Raw genomic sequence first — 19,755 nt, 5'->3', positions numbered from 1 at the left:
CCTGCTGTGCTAATTGTTGTGACAGGTCTTTTGAAGCAACTCTGCCACCAGAGGAGAAAAGTTATGTCTGATTTCACATAAACACATGAAGCTATGTTTTAATGATGTGTTTAATCTTTAATAGGATTTGGGGAGACAGGAACTTTTTTTCTCCTAAAACAATCTAGACTGAATAATCTAAACATCAACCAACACCACACAACTGCAGTTTAGAAGCTCACTATGGGTTTTTTTTCCTTGATGTATACAGTTAAAGTTGTGAGGCAATAGCTTTCAGAAAATCAAACTGGACTATTTTAAAGACATAGCTGAACTCTGAGTAAGATCAAAGCTGTCAAGATATAGTGAAAATACTCCTCCAGAACAGTACATTTATAAAGCATAATGAATGCTCATGAAAGAAATTTTGTTCTAAACCCCATAAAAAGATGACAAACAAGTAAGACTATGACAGCAATACACTTCCATGAGATCTGTTAAGGCAACCCAAGGACTATGTTCTAGACTATGCAGGCAAAAGACAGGACAAGTCAGGCAGGAACAAGCCAGAAACAGGTAAAATCTTAGTGCTCTGTGGATAAACATCACAAGCACAGTCCAGCTCACATGATATACGAAGGTATGCAAAGGCTGCTACTGGCCTGCCTGAAACCTTCTCCATGCTGAACACACACAGCTGTCTCAAAGTGCTCCAGTCCCCAGTTACCCTGGTGGCCCTCTGCTGAGCTCACTCCAGTTTACTGAAGCCTTTCCTGTACTGGAAGCCAGTATTCTGGATGCAGTTGAACCAGTGCAATAGCCTGATTGCTCAGACTTCTGGCTGTTCAGTCTCCTGTTCGTGCAGGACGTGCTGCTGGCCTTCTCTGCTGGCTTATGTCCTGCTTGTGCCCACCAGGACCTCCAGGTCCTTTTCAGCAGAGCTGCTTCCCAGCCAGTCAGTCTCCAGCCTTTATTTTTATTGCAGGCTTCTTCAGTTGCAGGAACAGGACTATGCATTTGTCCTTGAAAGCCCCAAGGCTTTTGCTGGCCCATTCCTCCCCTCTGCCTGTCTAGGTCCCCCTAAATGACAGCTCAGCTGCAGCTTCTGTATCACTTCCCTCCTACCTTGGTGGTAGCTCCCTAATAGCCAGAAGTTCTCATTCACCTCTTCAAAGACTCCTCATGACTAATACCTCGGTAGTTTTGCCAGCTCATTTTCTGCAGCAGCTTTCTGACTGCAGTGAGCTGCTCCTGCAGCTTTCCCAGATCCCCACGTACGCCAATTTGCAGGAGAACTTCTATTCCTCCATACCACTGCTTCAACTTTTACATGGACCACAAGAACCTTCCGTGCTTCTACAAAGTCAATCCAGACAAGAATATGGATGTCATCATGACAAGCTAATCTTTCCCTCAGAAGTTATTTCTTCTACTTCATAGTGGAAGGTAAGATCTGAGGTTTCGGTTTGGGATGGTTTTTCATCTCCAAACACATCCTCGAAATAATAAGTACACTGATCCTTCTGCCTCTAAAATGTTTTTCTTCTTTCCCTTACTGTAAAGAAGTGCATATAAAACTTATGCCCTTCCTATTTATTTCATTGTAGCACTAAACAAATGAATTCAAACAAACAAAAAGAACTGACCACCAGATTAATTCTTTTAACATAAACACTTCTGAACATCACTAAAAACAAAAGCAGTTCAGCTTTAGAAGAGAAAAAGAAAACCTAATATGAAAAAATGGGGACTATATATTAGACAGTTCTGCAAACATTCAGTCATCAAATCCATTTACATACACATACTGAGAAGAGATAAAGCTTTAAGAGCTTTATTGAAACTGCAGTGCCACAGGCAATAACTAAAAAACCTAGTTCAGGAGAAGATACCATTATGGAAAGGCAAAGTTAACTGCTTATGAACCTCTTAGTTTAAGTGTGTAGTATTTATCTGTTCATAGATCAGTCAACCCTACGTGGAAATTTTCAGGTTTTAAAAGGTTTACTAAGTTTTTAAAAGATAATTTGATTCCCACTCCAGTTCATCAGGCAAATGGAGTTCATCAACACTCTCCAGTAAAAATTCACTTTAAGCCATGACTTAAAATCAATATTTGAGAAAGAAAAGTTAAGGAATAAAAAAGCAGAAACATGTAAGATGTTGCTATGTTAGAGGGAAGTATAATGTGCAATATAGCAGACTTACGGCTGTTGGGGGAACCATACATTTGAATTTCCCGATGTTTGTGAGTTTAACACGATTGGTAATGTTACAATATAACAGTTAAATGTACTTAAAAGGGTAAGAAAATTAAAAGAAAAGACAATATTCTCTGGTTATGTATATATAATGGTGGTAAAGCATTATTTTCACCCAAGATCACCTTTAAAAACCTGAGGGCAACAGTCTTAACTATAGACTAAGAACACTAGCTGTAGCTATTAAAATAGAAAGAGCTATCATCTCCTTTGAATACCTAAACTTTTACCACCTTCACTCTAGCTGTCTTAACAGATGAAGTCAGTGCATATGATGCATTTCTGGGAAGGAGCATGAATCCAAATGACTAAGAGACAGCAAAGATTCAGGAGGCATCATTATAAAAGCAGCTAAGAAATAATATGAAAAGAAGTAGGAAAACATCACAATCACAATTCTGGAAAAACACATTACTGAGTAATGTCAAGTCTATCACAATACCAATTTGAAGCCGACAGGCATGCAGAGCCACCGATGCGTCTTAGTATTTCAGATTCCTTCTTAACTCCAGAGCTGTTGAGCTCATAAACTCACAGTCCTTTTCAAGACTCTCATGAATATATAAATACTCTGCTCAGACATTACAAACCTCCTCCTGAACAGTTCTGAGAGCGACCCCTGAAGATGCTAAGCTACAAAACATGTGCCACAAATTGAGAAACAAAAGGATAACTACCAGTTGAGACTTTTCATAAGCTGATACAGGAAAAAAAAAAAAAAACTATATACTTCCTAACAACCTGGCCCAGAAGACAGAAAAAATAAATTATTCTACCTTTTATTTCCCTGTTATGCCAACTCTTTCTTGACTGATAAGACCTTAAAATCTTTGTGATGCTGGCCTCTAAATGCCATCCTAATGGAAATGACGTGCCAGTAACAAGAAAAACAAAACGCTTTGTGCCTGTAGAATGCACTAGCAAAACACACATTTTTTTCAGTAGGTACATAGAAATTACTCTCTGCAGCTGAACTGGAGGCTCCAGACCAAAGGTAATGGCAGTTACAGTACAATCTTTACAAGAAGATAGGTAATGAAATTCTTCCAATACAGCTCTTCTGGGTGCATTCATGTGGGTGCTGGTGTACAGTAAGCAACAGTTTCAATGGTTTTGCCTTGGCAATTGCTAGAGGTGCCAATTTGCCACCTGTTCCATGCACAGACAAAGCAGCACCTGCTATACAATCTTAAGTTTCTCCTCAGCCAGATTCCCCTATAGATGGGGCAACTATGAGAACAGAGTGTTCTGTGGTGAAGTTCCGTAAGGGTAGGCGTCACCTCAGAAAGCTCTAGTTGGAAACCAACCCGATTATCATTTAAAATGCTCCATATACACAGACACAACATGGTCAATTCCCAGCACTACTTCACCCTGCACACTCACTGGGCCACACATGAAGACCTAGAAGACAAACTATAGTATTTTTTTCCTCCACCAAAATCTTTTCTGCCTCCAGAGCTGTACACTGCCCATCAAGAGGTCTGAGCTGCAGGAGGACGAGCAGCAAAGCCATCAACAAGGCAGGAACAAGGCCCTCTTTAAGCAAGACCACCAGGGCAGGCTGTACTCTTAACATAGGCACTATTAAGCAGATGATCCATGTTAGTGATCTCATCACATGGACCACAGCAGCCAATTACCCTACTGGAATCCATTGCTACAGACAATTACGGCCTTGAATTTTCAGAAAAAAAAAAAAACCAAACCAAAAAACAAACAACAACAACAAGAAAACCCCAACCCTATGAGTTAAAAAGAAGCCACACGAGACATCAGTCTTCTTCACAGATGAAAGTAGAAAATCCTTCTGATACCCAGCATGCACCCTATTTCCTAGCTGCAACAGTGTGAAATTTAAAAAGGAAGAACATACTGATTCATTTCCTGACTCAGAATCCTTTATAAGATTTGTCTAGAGTCAAAGTTCATGAGGACAGATTTACTCATTCCCACCCGTTATCCCACAACCCCTGTAATTACAACCTGCATAAGCTGAAAAGACGCTAGGTGGTAATACCACTGACATTTTTCCTACCTATTAAAACACAGGGGTTTGTATTTTTGCAATGTTTTTCTTTTGTCTGCAAGTTTACTATAGTCAGTACTTGCAATTTTTTATTATTTTGTGGGAATAAAACAGTTTTGTAAGTTATACCATAACCTTGTTCAATCAGTTATTTTAAGGCAAATTATGTCTATATACTGTGTTCTATAGAGAAGTAAGCTAGACAGCACACTTTTAAACTGGATTTCATAACAACAACTATGTAACTACAGAATGCCAATAATTCTGTTCATACTAATAACCCATTTAAAAAACAAATGCTAGAACTAAAGGTCAAATAAACTCACTTAAAATGACCAAGAATTTCAATTCTCTTTGATTCACATGGATTAATTTTCATTAACATGAAACAAGAATTGCTAAAAGCTGAAGCTACTTGGACTGGGGAGGGGGGAAGGGAGACTCATCCCACTAAAAAAAAAAACAACAAAAAAAAAAAACAAACCCTTTTAAGATCCGAAGAAAATGTTACTTTTTACAATTTAAGTCTACTTCATTAGTATATTACTCCCATTAACAGGTATTTTATCAATACGTATTTAATTCTATTAATAAGAGAGTTTTAGGGAGTGCATTTAGCAATACTGTAAGTACTATAAGCAGTTTTGTAACAAGGAAACAGTTTGAGGAAAAGTTTAGATCAAATATACAGTATCTTTTGATGAGTATATGGGATCTGAGTATAGGATTTGGTCTCATCCTCATTTTGTAGCTGCCCAAAGACAGACATTTCAAATATATACAGTATTAACTGTTCTGCAAGCTGTGAACCTGGTCGTAGCACTGGAAAGTACTGTGTACCGCAGGAAGAAAGACTCAAACTATATACTTGCATTTTTCAGCAGCAGACAAAATTAAGTTCTTAACCTATAACTTGCATCTTTACTAGTAGATCACTGGTGAAATGTTTTATTTTAACTGTCATTTTGCCCCTTGGCACGAGAGTCAGTTTCTTAAACCAACCAACCAATCACAACAGCAAAATAAAAAAACAAACCCGAGAACAAACAACCCTTCAGAAAGAAGGGGAACCTATTTATGAACACCAATAAAATATCATAACCACATTTAAGAAGATCCTTCTCCTCTCCCTCTCACATTACAAATCTGATAAAACTGAAATTGGAATAATATTTTACCAATTTTATAAACACCACTAATTTCTCTTCATTGTCCTAACTGTTACCTTAAATACTAAAACAAATGTTTTCACACCGTAACTACATAACTAAATGTATTCCTAATACTACCAACATGATAAAATGGGCACTGGTAAGTACTGGATATCATGAAATAAAGACAAACTTCTGTTCAGAAAGGAGAAAAGTTATAAGTATTCTAAGCTAGGAAAAATGTCGGGGGAATAACTTGATGAATTAAAAAACCCTCTTCTACATGGAGAACTATCCAAATGGGACTATTGAAACTTTGAATATAAAAACTTAACTATAATTCTGGAAGACTACTAAAAAAGAAATTCTATTAGCTACTTCAAAAACTATCCCTCTGAAGTAAGGGTTCAAAGTTCTATTGTAAAGTATTAAATAATGAAATCTGCACAGTTCTTTATGGGCACTGAACAATACACTTCAAAACTAATTTCATAATTGAAGTGTTTGAAAGAAACACTCTAGAAGCAAAAAATTATTTTAATTAATATGCAGAACATTATAAGATGTTCAAGGAAGACTCTTATAAAAACATTTATGAAATTGACAGTAAACTAATATTTTATGCTGAAATGAAAGAGTAGGAAAGTATAAAGCTTTTCATAATTCTACCTTACCAAAATGTGTAAGAATCAGTAAGAAAAAGATTGATGATTCTGAAGTTAGTGACTGCTTAATTTCAAAATTTTCACAATTCAAAAACAAATGCAGAAAAATATAATTGCTTTCAGAGAGCTAAACACTTGTATTATTCATCTTCTAATGTTGCCTGTCATTATGAACCAGTTACAGACTTGTACTTACACCTGTGAAAATGTGGGCAGTTTCAGGTCAGAATAGGCCACGCTTCCTCTTAAGTGTAACAGAGGCAAGAACATTTAAAGTCCCTACTTTCCTGACAATAACCAAAAGAGACCAAAAATCTGCTCTGAGTGGCACAAAGTAAAGTAGAAAACAAAGACTGGTCAAGAACACAGAAAAAAATGCTGCTTTTTTGATCCCACATAATAACCAATAGCGAATTGCCATATATGAAAAATAATTTAAGGATTAACCTAAATATCATTCTGGATATCCATTGTTGCATCCTTACCAAGCTTCAGGCAACAAGAAAGCATATTCATGTGGTGAAGTAGTCTCTGGAAAATTGGAGAGAATTGCCTGTCTGTGTGGAAGTAAAGCTGATCCATGGAAAGTGAACAAAATTTCCAGGGCTCTGACATTGCTTTCCTAAAAGGCAAAACATTAAGTTGCAGAACTAGCTTAAGACTGATTTAGACTGAAAAGGAGCAAGAAATGTAAGCTTAGGTCATGCAACAAATATTTAATTTTAAAGTTTTCTTTAGCAATAAAGAAAATTATTTCAGGGTCACTGCATATATTTATTTACAATCAAGCAAATAAACCTCCTACCTCTTAAACTCCCACTGAGACTCAACCAAGTTCAAAGGGGGGAAAAATGCACTGAAATGCAAAAAATCAATAACAAAACAAAATTACAGTCTATCAAAATAAATATTAATACCCGAGCATAAGTTCTTGCTGAAAGTACAATATTCTGATTTCTGAACTTCTTGAAGAATTCAGCATCATAGTGCTGTTCAGCTGCATGAGGCCCTCCAAGGATTTCCTTAAAAAAAAAAAAAAAGATAGAATTATAAAAGGTTGGGTTCCATACAAGATTTACACAAGCATCAAAAAGCCTATGTTTCTTTATCTTAGGATATGAGATATATGCAGAAAAGCATGCTGTTGTTTTTTATTTACGTATTAAAAAAAAACAGTACATTTTTGATTGATAAGCTAAGACAATTCTCTGCCTTATTTTAATTAAGGTTTAGACAACTAAGGTTTAAACAACTAAGTTACAAAGAGATGTAGTAAAAGTCATTATGTGACTAGTGCCAACTGCAAAGTTAAAAAACTAAGTAAAATACAGATCGACATTCCAAAAAATTTCGGAAAATCTGAATAGAACTTGCTAATTAGACTGGCAGAGGAAAATAACAGTAATCTTGCACCAACTCCACATCTCATGTTGTTGCCTAACTTAATTCCCCACAGATACAGTATGATCGAAGCAGGCTTCTGCCAAACTATACCTCTGAGCACTAGAAGCCAGCTATTTGCAACAATAAAGCAGGAGAAACACAGTAGCTTGAACAGAAAGCAGCTTACTTTTATCGAGTAAGAGACTACAGCATTTTGAAAAAACTATGAACATTAATACGACAATATATAATCAAAAAAAAGATGTGATGATGTGATGAAGAAGTTACAGGACTACCTGTGGAATGAGAATTCAAAAGAACTGTAGGTAGTTACCAAGTTTCCTCACCTTGTAGGTTTCGAGGCGATCAAGGTAAGTTAAGAGCTTCAGCCTACTACGGCAGAGTTCTTTTTGTTCCAGTGTCAGCCTGTGTTCAAAACAGGAATTTTCAGGCTTGCAATCGATATTGTTCATCATGTGCATATGAAGACAATAGTTACACATTTTAGTGTCTTTGTGCACTGGAATGTATTAAGAAATTAAGTAAACAAAGAACTCTGACACAATATAATGCCAATTAAAATTTAAACCACTTTCCTATTAGGAATAACATACATGAGAGTAATTACATTCTTTCAACTGTGTAGTTATAACAAACCTATAACTGCTTAAAACATGCCCTAACATTTCATTTACTTTGAAAAGTTTACTGATAATAGCAGTTCTTGACGCTTCTTGGCCTCTTTTTCCTTTCTAGTATCCATTTCTTCATCTGGTGACAGAAAGTCTTCATAGAGAACTTCAGTGTCCACTTCCCCTGGTAAGATAAATCTGGAAGACAAAACCAACAATGTAATCAATGTTGAAAAAGATAAAACCAAGTTTTACTGCTGTAAAGTAAACATCACAAGCCAGTAACAGGCATTATCTCATTTCCCCCCACAAAAAAAACAACAAACAAAAAACAACAAACCAAAACAAACCACCAGCCACACAGCTATGATGGTTGACAGACATTTCTGAATTCCACAGGTAGCACATGGGATTAACAGCAGCTTCACAGGATACAATGGAAATAGATGACTGCACAAAGAATGGCCTCTTCTATTTCTACCACCAGAAACTGAACACTGAAGAGAAATGTGTCTGCATGTATTTCCCCACTGACCCACTGTGTTTTGCTTTGTTCCCCTCCTCACTTGAACCAAAGATGATCATACAACAGTTAAAACATACAACAAAAAACATTTATAGGGGTAGCTGCAGCTTCCATAAGAGGCAACAAAAACAGATTCTCATAGAAAAAAAGCGATAACAGAAGTTCTCTATAATGAAGAAAATAATGGGCATCTGAAGAAGAGAGAAAATGTGGTACAAACAAGCAGTAATTTTACCTTTTACAAAGGTAAATGAGAATAGGTACCTGTGGACATCTTCAGAATAGTTTGATTCAAAGCATTAACTGTATATCCTGTGAAAGCATCTTAACATTTTCACTAGTGGTTGATAAAAAATGTTATCAAATATATGAGAAGACCATACACACCACTCTTCAGAAAAGAAAAGACAGAAACTCTATACCCAAACCTGCCACCATCTTCTCCTTTTCCTATGGCCACAAAAGCCTCCAAGTCTGTGCCTTTCAAGCCATACTGAAGCAGCTTCTCAGCAGCATCCACATTCTCCGGAACTCTTTCCAAGCACTCGTGAAGAACCCATGCACGCTTCTTAATTTTGCTCTGTCCAAGAACAAGAGCATAGATACAATGTTACATGCTTCAATCCAAAGCACCGAAACTGGAGATATTAAAACCTTTTAAGGTGTTGATTCCACTCAAGAAGATGTCAAGTTAATCTGATGATTGACAAAGTGAACCAACAAAAGAGGTGAGAATGCAAAGAAACAATTCCCTCAGAGTATGTGTGGCAGAAAAGGGCACAGAAATGCCAAGTGATTTAGCAGAAAATTCACAACTGGAATAGATGTTATTATTCATATTCTTTAATTAGTACTGCTCCTCACACTAAATTAAATGTGATGTTTCGGGACTAAAATGCAGTTTTTATAAACCAAGTGCATTTCACAATAGCACTAGTATCATTTTCAGTATCAGCCTCTTCACATGCCAGTAGGATTCTGTGATAGAAAAGACACACCAGGGCCACAAAATATTATTGGTCATATCTGCTGATCTTCAGCTGAGATTACATAACACGTGGAGAATAGCTACTTGTAGAAATCTTATTCTGACTTTCAAGCAATATCAGACTTGAGGGGAAAAAAAAAAAATAGATGGCATTTCTCTTGACCTCTTGAAAGACTTTACCCTATAGCACCATTAGATTGTGCAGCTTTAACACTTGCCTGCTGAGTTAGAAGCCTTTTTCTAAGCCAAAAAAACCCATGTTGGATTTGACTGAAAAGCTACAGTTGCAGATAGAGTTCACCGTGAATTTTACTATTCAAACTTTGCTATATAGCTAGATATCAACTTCACCTTCCCATCTGATTTTCTGTAATACTTCGAAGTTATTTAAATGCTTTATATTTCTAATTATTAGTATTCGTTTGTCAGGTAACAATCTACTGCCAATTACATTACAGAAAGCATGCTGCTATTAATGGAAATTAGAAGTTACTACAAAGAAAAGATTTTGATTAACTTCCAAGGTCTGTGGATCAGGCCTTCAGTTAAATTAGCAAGATAACACTCCTCCACATGACAGGAAATGGAATTTGCAGGACAGGTCTCCAAACTGCCACCAGTTTATGTTGCATAAATTAAAACACAATTGAGAATTCAATTTCTGTAACAGGAACACTGGTAAGAAAACTACAAGTCACAAAACACAAACTTACCAAGTAGTCTTGAATTGAAGCAACATTAACAGTCGACTTTCTCCACTGTCTTTGATACACAAGATCAGAATCAAGCCCATATGCTTGAGCCAAAGACAAAGCTTCCCCATATTCTTCATTATCAATCTAAAAAGCAAACACATGAAAGTTGAAGTCATCTGATCTCCATACTAAACAATAAAATAATTCTGTGTATTGAAGCAGGTAGAGGGATAATTACTGTAGGTATGCTTAAGCAGGTAGGAAAGAGAATGGTGCAAGATAGAGATGAGTAAAACTGAGATGTGACGGACACATCTAGAAAATCAGAGATTTTTCCTCAAGAAAAAGGAAGATGTTATTTAGGTAACCACTATGACATCAGCTACGCAGTGGGCTGCTTTACAATCAGAACTATAGACATGGCCGAGACAAAGTACTCTCAAGTACTACAATTAATCTTAACAACTAAAAAGCATCTGTTCAGTAAGACTGAGTCACAGGCCTAATTTGTATGTAAGCCTGAATAAGAAACATGCAGGTAAACTACATTCACATCAGAGTATAAGCTAACCCATTTCCTGGCTAATAACAAGCTAAACTGATTTTGTTCAATATATTTGCAAGGTCTTTTATTATTTATAAACACTTACATGAGTACACTTCCAAGTTTGGCCAACCTAACGATGCACAGTGTCTCCTCAGTGACCTGCAAACTTCAACTCATTTGAATTATTTAAATGCTAGTTTTAAACAATGATCCCTTCAATTAGGTAACATGGTACTCTGTCAGCTAAGACACCCTCAGAATTACGTGCCTAAATCCTTCTGTTAATATAGCAAAAATTAAAAGAAAAACAAGAAGTTTTTTCTAAATTAAGCTGATTAAGAGAGATGTGAGCTTTCCTTCTATGCATACTTTTCTTTGGTAGAGTTCCTCTGGAGTCGTGGATCTCAAACTGACAAGGCGGAAATTCTTTGTAATAGTACGTGGACGTTTCCGTGGAGGAGCAAATCGTTCCATTTCTGTCACAAAGTACAGGCCTTGCTTTAGGTAGCTGAAGTATCTATCCTTGGCAGAAGTTTCATCATCTGAATCAGAGTCATATTCTCCCTCATCTTCATCACCAGGCCTGCTCTCCAAGCGTAATCGTTTTGGAACAAGTTTTATCTCACACTGCAAACAAAATAAGAACATGAAGCATCCACCTAGTACACCTCAACTACTTTAGTGAGAACTGAGTACAACTCCACCTCCAGTACTTCAGATTTCAGAATCAACACCTTTCCTCCCCTTCACCTTTAAATCCTTTATTTCTTAGCTTGCTTGGCATGATCCACAAACCCTAATTGCATCTGTCGCCTAGATCTGAGGCCTCATCCCTCACCTACTGAAGACAGACTGAAAGTTTCTTAATAATAATCCTCTATTACACTAAATGTCATACACCACTTGAGACAGGACAGAACTATGGAGGCATCTTTGTACACTATTACATACCCCACTGCAGCATACAGCGATTTTTTCAACTCTTAGCTATTCAAAGCAAGGTTTTCTGTTCAATGCAAATGTAATATCAGACAACATCCTTAGGCTGTAATATACTAGTCACTGGCTTATCTTATTTCCAGAATAATGAAACTTTCCAAAAACATAAACGCAGCTTTAGTACTTACTGAGATATTCTAATAAATATTATTTTAAACTTCTGTCTGAGATGTTTAAGACCTATTTCAGAGTAAGCCTTAGGGAAGAGTAGCTTTCTTCATTTCAGACAAAATTCCCAGTTAACTTTGTTATGTTCTACTCACTCCTGGAATCCTACTAAAGATGAACAACAACAACAGAAAGTATCTCTCACATGGCTTTGTCTTAATTGAAATGTGATCCTCATTTCTTTTAAATACACTCCCTGTATAAGAAGCATCTGTTTCAAAATGGGAGAGGGATGCTTGCAGTATTCTTCAAATGCAGTAGCATACAAAGCAGTGAAAACTGTTGACATGAACTGTTTCCTGCAGCAAGATTCCTCTCAGTCAGACTCAGCCTTCTAGGAGTTTTGCTTCTACTCTCCAGAAGTTATTTGACAATCAAGTTTTTATTAAGACAGTTAAATTGCAGCAAGTTCAGAATTTCCCTGCAATATCTACCTACACATGAGGAAACAGAATCACTTTTTGTTTTGGTAATAGTAACTTTCTTTTAACTACACCACACACACATCACCCTTAGTATTACATACACAAAAGCAAATTTTTCTGTTACATTCCAAAAAAGTATCAATCTGTGTACATTCCTCACCTCTAGACTTAAAAATCCTCCATCGTGAGCTGAAGTGACCTGAGGAGAACTTTCAAACCATTCACATGACTTTCCTAGCAAGTTTCTTAACGTCTTGACTGATGACACAGTCAGCGCACCAGAGCAGCGAGCCAAGATGACACAATTGTCTGCCCACCAATTTACATCTATCAATGGGTAATAGGATTCCTTATCTGAAATAAACAAATACATAAGTAAGAATGCACCATACAAAGAAAGATAACTTTAACGACCAGGTAAGAACAGCATTTACTTCAATTTTAGATCAATTATATTTTACTAAATCAGTTCTGCGTTAAATAAAGCTGGGGGGGCGGGGGAGGAGGAACAAAACAAAACAACCACAATTGTGAACGTAGTTATTTTTTAATATTATTTGGCAAAAATTCACAGTAAACTGATTTACTTGCACAAAACAGGACAAATTTGAGACATTTGATAAAGATCTGTTTCAGTACTTCCCAGGCTATCCTTGACCCAGTCTCCCTGGCAACAAACACAATACTGATGAAAATCATAAAAGGTTACACTGCTTCTGAGGACGAGTGACAGCTATGAAGAAGGCTCCTGAAACAGTCTACAAGATGAAGCTGTTTAAGAAGATTAAAGCAACAAAAAAAAAACAAACATCACCCCGACCGAGGACTGTGTCATTTCTAAGACTGTCTTGATTATAGTAACTGGACATTGGGACAAAATGTTCATGAGAGTTAGCTCAATTTGTTCACTACAGCATCATTTCCTACCTCCCTGATGAGAGCAATCTTTCCCCAGACAGCACTGAGAAACAGATAAGCTTATCACTTTTCTGTTAAGCATTTCAGTGCTTTCTCAGCAGCCTACCCATGAAGGTGAGATGAAATAAGACAAAGACAGAATTACCAAGAAAAATAGTAAAAAGTAATAGAAATATTTCAATAATACAGATGTATAGGAGCAGTAGTGAATGGATCATGGAATAGCTATTTATTTCTGCACTCTTGGAAGAGCTGTGCAATAACCAGGTGATAAATGACTGCACACAATAACCTGAATTTTGGGAAAAGATAGAGACTGACATGAGGTAAATCCAGTCAGAGGAAACAAAGCCCTTTTGTTTTAGAATTTTAAACTAGTATCTTTAAATTATGTTAACTTTCAAGATTTATTAGACATTCACAGAAAGAAAAAGTAACGGTAAGTTTAGGTTTTAGACTGTTGACCCTAATAATATGTTACCTGCAATGTAATGATGTAATGATTTCTGACACAGGCTGACATGTCTGCTGAATGTTCAGCATTATACAGAGTCATAATCACATGATTAATAATAAATGAGGTCCTGTACTAACTGAAATACCATCTTATTTATGGTTACGGCTACAAAAGTATTCTTAAGAGGAGATATAAAAAAAAAAAACTTTTGTGACACTGATTTAGTTATGCCATGCTACAAATTAAAATCATACATAGAATTTTGGCCTCTATTCTGAGATTTAATTAAGCCATTTTAGGTTTTTGAATATTTGTATAAATATTTTCAACTACTGTCATATAAAATAATGATCTAACTGTACCACATACCTTTTATTTTCTTTCTTTTTTCACTAGAGAGTCTCCAGTCTGGATTAAGTTCATCATAACCTGGCTAAAAGAAAAATAATTAAAAAAAAGTGTGAAACAAAATAAACATTATATACAAGTAAATCTTCGTCATACAGACAATCTGTTTATTTATTCTACTGCTGACCCACTCATTTTTCAATAAAAATACTATTCATGAATTCAAACTTTTTCTGAAAATAAAATGTACAGTTGCTGTAGTGACATTGTACTTTCCTCCAGACAGTCAAATTAAAAAAAATAAAAATCATACCAAAATAGACTTCTGGATTCCTAAAAGACCATATTAGAAAACAAGTGTCCAATCAGACCTGGCCTAGACAGAACTAAACAGTAATCGCACCCTAAAGACTTCTGAAATAAAGGCTCCCCAGCCATCAGAAGCCTACCAAGCGCTTACTTTGCATGTCTAAATGCAGGACTGCAAGCATATAAATGAAGAATCTTCAAAACAGCCCTCCTGTTTGCTCTGTGTAGTGTTCCTGAGTATCAGCCTAGTATGATGCTGAAGTATTTACTATGGTTATTTTCATAGTTGTGAAGTCCCTTTCAAGACTAGTGCAGCAAGACAAGCAGCATTATTTAATGATGCACTGCAACTTTCAGAATTAGTAAGATGTTGCTCTGTTGTTTTTTAAACTTTATTAATAACAGAATACATAGAACTACACACACACAGATAACAGTAATCCTGCCCCTAACTGCCATGCAATGCATTAGCCTAACCAGATCTGACTGCTTATCCTCTAATAACCAAAACTTAAGCTACGCAACACCACAACCATGTTTCCAAGTCTTGCTTTTGCAGTCAGATCAAAAAGAGCACACAGCAGTGATTTTCAGGATGGCAACATATCATTATCTCCACAAGTATTAATGACTCAAATCTTTCCTATAGTCAATTATTTTTGCCCCCCCTTTTTTTTTTTTGCAATTTTTCCTAAAAATTCTTCATTTAACCTCATAGTCATCGTAACACCCAAAGGAAGACTTCTTCCTTCATTTTCTCCTCTTCATCGTTACAGAAGCCTGTGCCCATATGTAACATCAGGGAAGTGTTTTGTTTGTAGGCCTCATAGTACCTACTGCACAATGCACAGACTGCAGAGAAATTCAGCGGGGAAAAAGCTGTCAGTTTTATATGAATGCATAAACCCGAAGAATTTAAAGCTGTCTACAAAAACTGGAGGAAATTTTTTTGCATTGAAATTTCTAAAGGAGTCAATACACAGTGCAAAGATTTATCCTGCAAAAGGCAGTTATAAAGAAAAATCAGAAACTGCAAATATTTAATCATAACATAATGTGGCTTTATTAATCAGCATATGCACTAAAACACAGCTGTTTATTACTAAGTAGCAAATGTTTCATTCTACAATAACTTTCTAATAAGAAACACACTTATGTACAATAAAGCCATGTGACATCAATACTATGTAGGAAATATAGGTGGCAATTAGTGCCATATATGTCTAACAATCAAAGATACCATCTGACTGGTTACTCTGTTTAAAGTTGATGTCAGTTCATGTCTTCTAGGTTTAGAACATAGCACAAGGTACTGCAACTGAAAAGCCTTTCCATATCTACTGGTCAAGAAATTAATGGGAATAAACCCAGAATACTTTGCATACTAGTTTGAATCATGTCAGATTTGTCATTTTTCAAAACACGGATACATTTTCCTCACTAAAATAAAGTGTTATCTTTACTCAGACAATGTATTAGTTATTTGGAATTTTCTTTGAAAACTAATTGATTTTGCAATCCCAGTGTCTAAATTCACACTAGTCACATAAAAGTTTGACAGTGTCTGTGCAATCCAAACTTAAGACCCCCTACTAAGTTTTCCAAACGATTCCTGTAGAAAGCAGGTGACGTACTAATACCAGTCTGATGAACAAACAATTCTGGAGCATTATCTGACAGAAGGTAAGGTAAATTTTGAGGGAGTACTAGATGATTACATTAGACACTCAGCAGAATTTGGTTTTAATCATTCAAAGTTACCAGTGTTGACCTCCACTTACATTTAAAATAGCATTTCAATCTATACCCCTGCCAATGTTACCCAGATGGCACTAAAATGCGTCACAGAAAAATTCATTGTATCACAAGTGGTTCTTTTTTCCTAATTTTAAGTTTAAGGCTTATGATAAAACATAGAAAGAATACTGTAAAAGTAAATACAGGGCTCAAAAAATATGAAGTTCACTGCTCTACCTACATACTATCTTTCCGGTCATCTGAACATCTCTCACCTCCTAGGAAAATAGATCCTCAGAGGATTAAGATACATACCACAAGTATCTAAATCCTTCTTACCTGATCAGTTTGCTCCCATTCTCCTTGTTGCCTGAGAGATGGAATAGACCAGATCGTCAGTTTTCCTGAGAAATGAATAGCTGCCAGAAGAGCTCCATCAGGAGAAAGATTCATCTTGAAAACTCCATCCTGCCAAACATTATGTCAGCAAAGTAAAGCAAAAACAGAACAAAAAAACACCTAAGCAAATAAAAAACAATTCTATGATTCTACACTATAATTCAAACATTAAAAAACCACACACATACCAAAAAAAAAAAAAAAAAAAAAAAAAGAGAGAGAAGGACACACACCCCAAGAATTTCCATGAAAAACCCACAAAACCCAAAATATTTTTTGTTCTATAGTATGGAAAAGAAAATGTACAATATTCCATCCTGAAAATTTAACATGCAACCTGTATTAAGGAAGAAAACTACAATAACATGAATAAATCTTTAGAAATGTGAACTTCTGTATCACATTGTTATCAGGAAACAAAATCTGAAAGCATGGCATTCCTAGGAGAACAGTGCAGACAGCAATACAGAGCTACTTGGAGCAAAATCTGCAAGATAGTTCTTTGTTAAGAGAAAACATTCAGTTTTCTACTGCCCTGCCTCTTAGGTCCACCCAAAGACGACTGTTAAAATACACAGCTTAGTACAGCTCTTCTTCCCTGGGAGCAAACTTTTGGATGGGCATCATTACAATTAAAACAAAAAAAGCGGTGGGAGGAGCAGGAGATACAAGAGATACACAGATTAAGAGATCTTGCAGAAGCAAATTGTTCATTTCAGGACACTGAATTGGAATTTAAGAATCTTCTGGGTAACTACAGACTAAACATCAATATAGCATCAGAGTAAGTCCATGTAGATGAAATAATTCAACATTTGCAAGTAAACTTTATGACAGCTACAAAAATTCTCCTGGATTAAGTTTTCCTTCAGATCTGAGTATCTTCAGAGGCAGAACGTACTTCTAACAAAATATTTCCTTAAGGATTCATGAACTTCTACACAGTTAAAACTGGATCTATACACTATTTCACAAGACAAGAGCCTCTAAATATACACTCAAATTTTGAAGGCAAACTTAGTGCCACTGGCAGTGCATAGCAATTTCTGAAAACACAATTCATATTTACTCTCCCCAACACAACTCAACTGTTGTATCTTCAGAAAGATCATCCACAATTCATATTTACTCTCCCCAACACAACTGTTGTATCTTCAGAAAGATCATTAGGTTCTCAGAGAGCCTAGTCTTCACTGAAAGAAAGCAGAATGTAGATTCACAAAAACTCTATTATTTATAAAACCCCATTTTGCTAGTGCAGTTTGCTTTTAAAAACTTCCTGTGTAGTAATGTGAGAACTGTCCAAGTCTGCAGCTGATCAGTTTTTAAGCCAGCACCTCCCTTCTCAGAAAACCCATCAGCATAAAATGAAGTACAGAAAAATTACTAGACGTCCATATGATTAAGAAGTTCAAGTGGCATTTCTAGAGACCATTACTAGTAGGTAATAATATTCTTTTAGGGTACGCTTGTTTATTTGAGTTTAGAGGTTTTCTTATTATTTTTATTTCTTAGACTGTTTTAAGTTCTAGCTATGCCATAGAAACAATGACTATCAAGTAATCTGCTCACAGCTACTGAAAGCACGGCTTAAATCCAAGCTTAAAATGTGTTTTTAATTGAAAAAGGGAACATCACTAAGGTGGGTTTTTTTAAACCAATTAAGAATTACTTGTATTAGAAAATTTTCTTCAGTATTCTCTCATTACATTCTTAAGCAGCTAGAGTACTGCAATCTCCATTGTAGTTTCCCAAGGAATTTTACATGCCTACTAATGGCAATTCTCTCTTTACAAATCAATTTGCATGCACAGAGGACAAAGAACAAAAGACTGTTAAAAGACTTAGAAATGTGAATCTAAACTATATAACCCATTCAGATAAATGATCAATACTACACATCACAGACCTTTTAAAGAGTTAAACATTTATGCTGTAGTTTCTAGTAATTCTCTTGCTGTTAAATTTTGATGTTGGGTGTCCATTAACATATTCAAATTTACCACCGAGCAGTGTTATGCATAGAGATTCATCAGTGCTTTGGCAAAGACGGCAATGCTGCCTAAGTAAACAGCATGTCAATTTAAGAGAACTGCAGAACAAGACACTTAAAACCTCAGCAGGCTGGCACTTCACATTTTAGAAGTGTCACTTAAGTTAGCAACACTAAGAATCAAATCTAAACACAGCTAGTTCTAACATACAAGTCCTCTAGCTGCTGTGCCTGTCATACCTTAACACTGTTGCTGACTTCCCACTAAGAATATAAACTCTACCTCACATATTTAAACCATAATCTCTGAAACTGGATTAAAACACACAAGGATGATTAACAATCTCTGCTCTTCTTTGTAAATTTAGTACTGGCAAGTGCAAAGAAGCTGAAGTTTAGTACAACTACACTCAGCACTAGACTTTACTTCCAATACAAAAATTTTACTTCAGCCTTCTCTTTTATATTTTCAATGAAGATAATAAAATCTCTCCCATTCCACCCTTGAGAGAGAGATTCAGAAAGATCTGTTTTCCCCTTCCAATCAAGCACGCAATTTCTTCTTCTAACCAGTCACCTAAACATCCCAAAAATCTATTAAGGTCACTTCCAAAGTCCATGTAACTTCAGACCAGCAATTTTTCCTCTCAAGAGGACAGTTAGGACAGTAGACAGATTTCTACTGTTCTTTTCTATTGTAGAACAAAAAAAAAAGGGGGGGGGGACAAATTGTTTACAAAGAGGGCAAGAGGGATAAAAAAAGGAATCGAAAAAGGCTACACACAACTAGTAGACAAGAGACAGAAAGTGGTTGTGCAGTACTGGCTGTACCGGTAGCTCTTAAGGCAGGTAGAAGAAAGCCACAAGCACTGTATGCAAAGCCTTGCACACCTACACATCAGCATGACACTCAAGATTTGCCACTCACTAATCCAGGGAGGAGGAGAATACAAGACCCATACCGATGGTTTGTTGAACAAGTTTAATTCTGATTAGCAGCCTCATTAGGTTCACACACATCCTGGTAGAAGTTTGACCCATGATAAACCCTTGAAGCTACTCAGCAAAATGTTTCCACGGTATCTCATAACAGACTGAATCAATCAACTAGAATTATAGAATGGTTTGAGATGGAAAGGACCTTAA

General features: G+C 36.2%; 1 protein-coding gene across 1 annotated transcript in view; it reads right to left on the bottom strand.

Annotated features, from left to right (window-relative positions):
- Window positions 1-16,685, bottom strand: part of LOC104405677 (neuroblastoma-amplified sequence-like) — a gene marked incomplete at both ends in the record, with an annotated part of 33,075 nt that extends 16,390 nt beyond the window's left edge. Inside the window, 10 exons of the mRNA XM_010014446.1 lie at window positions 6,571-6,707; window positions 7,003-7,107; window positions 7,816-7,894; window positions 8,164-8,298; window positions 9,055-9,206; window positions 10,328-10,453; window positions 11,226-11,483; window positions 12,609-12,802; window positions 14,193-14,256; window positions 16,557-16,685. Of these exons, the coding sequence (XP_010012748.1) occupies window positions 6,571-6,707; window positions 7,003-7,107; window positions 7,816-7,894; window positions 8,164-8,298; window positions 9,055-9,206; window positions 10,328-10,453; window positions 11,226-11,483; window positions 12,609-12,802; window positions 14,193-14,256; window positions 16,557-16,685 (1,379 nt within the window). The remainder of the gene's footprint in view (window positions 1-6,570; window positions 6,708-7,002; window positions 7,108-7,815; window positions 7,895-8,163; window positions 8,299-9,054; window positions 9,207-10,327; window positions 10,454-11,225; window positions 11,484-12,608; window positions 12,803-14,192; window positions 14,257-16,556) is intronic.
- Between the last annotated feature and the right edge of the window lie 3,070 nt (window positions 16,686-19,755).

Source organism: Nestor notabilis, unplaced genomic scaffold, assembly GCF_000696875.1.
Source record: "Nestor notabilis isolate BGI_N333 unplaced genomic scaffold, ASM69687v1 scaffold25105, whole genome shotgun sequence".
Lineage (NCBI taxonomy): Eukaryota > Metazoa > Chordata > Aves > Psittaciformes > Psittacidae > Nestor > Nestor notabilis.
Note: the sequence above shows the minus strand (reverse complement) of the source record. Positions and strands in the feature narration are given on the sequence as shown.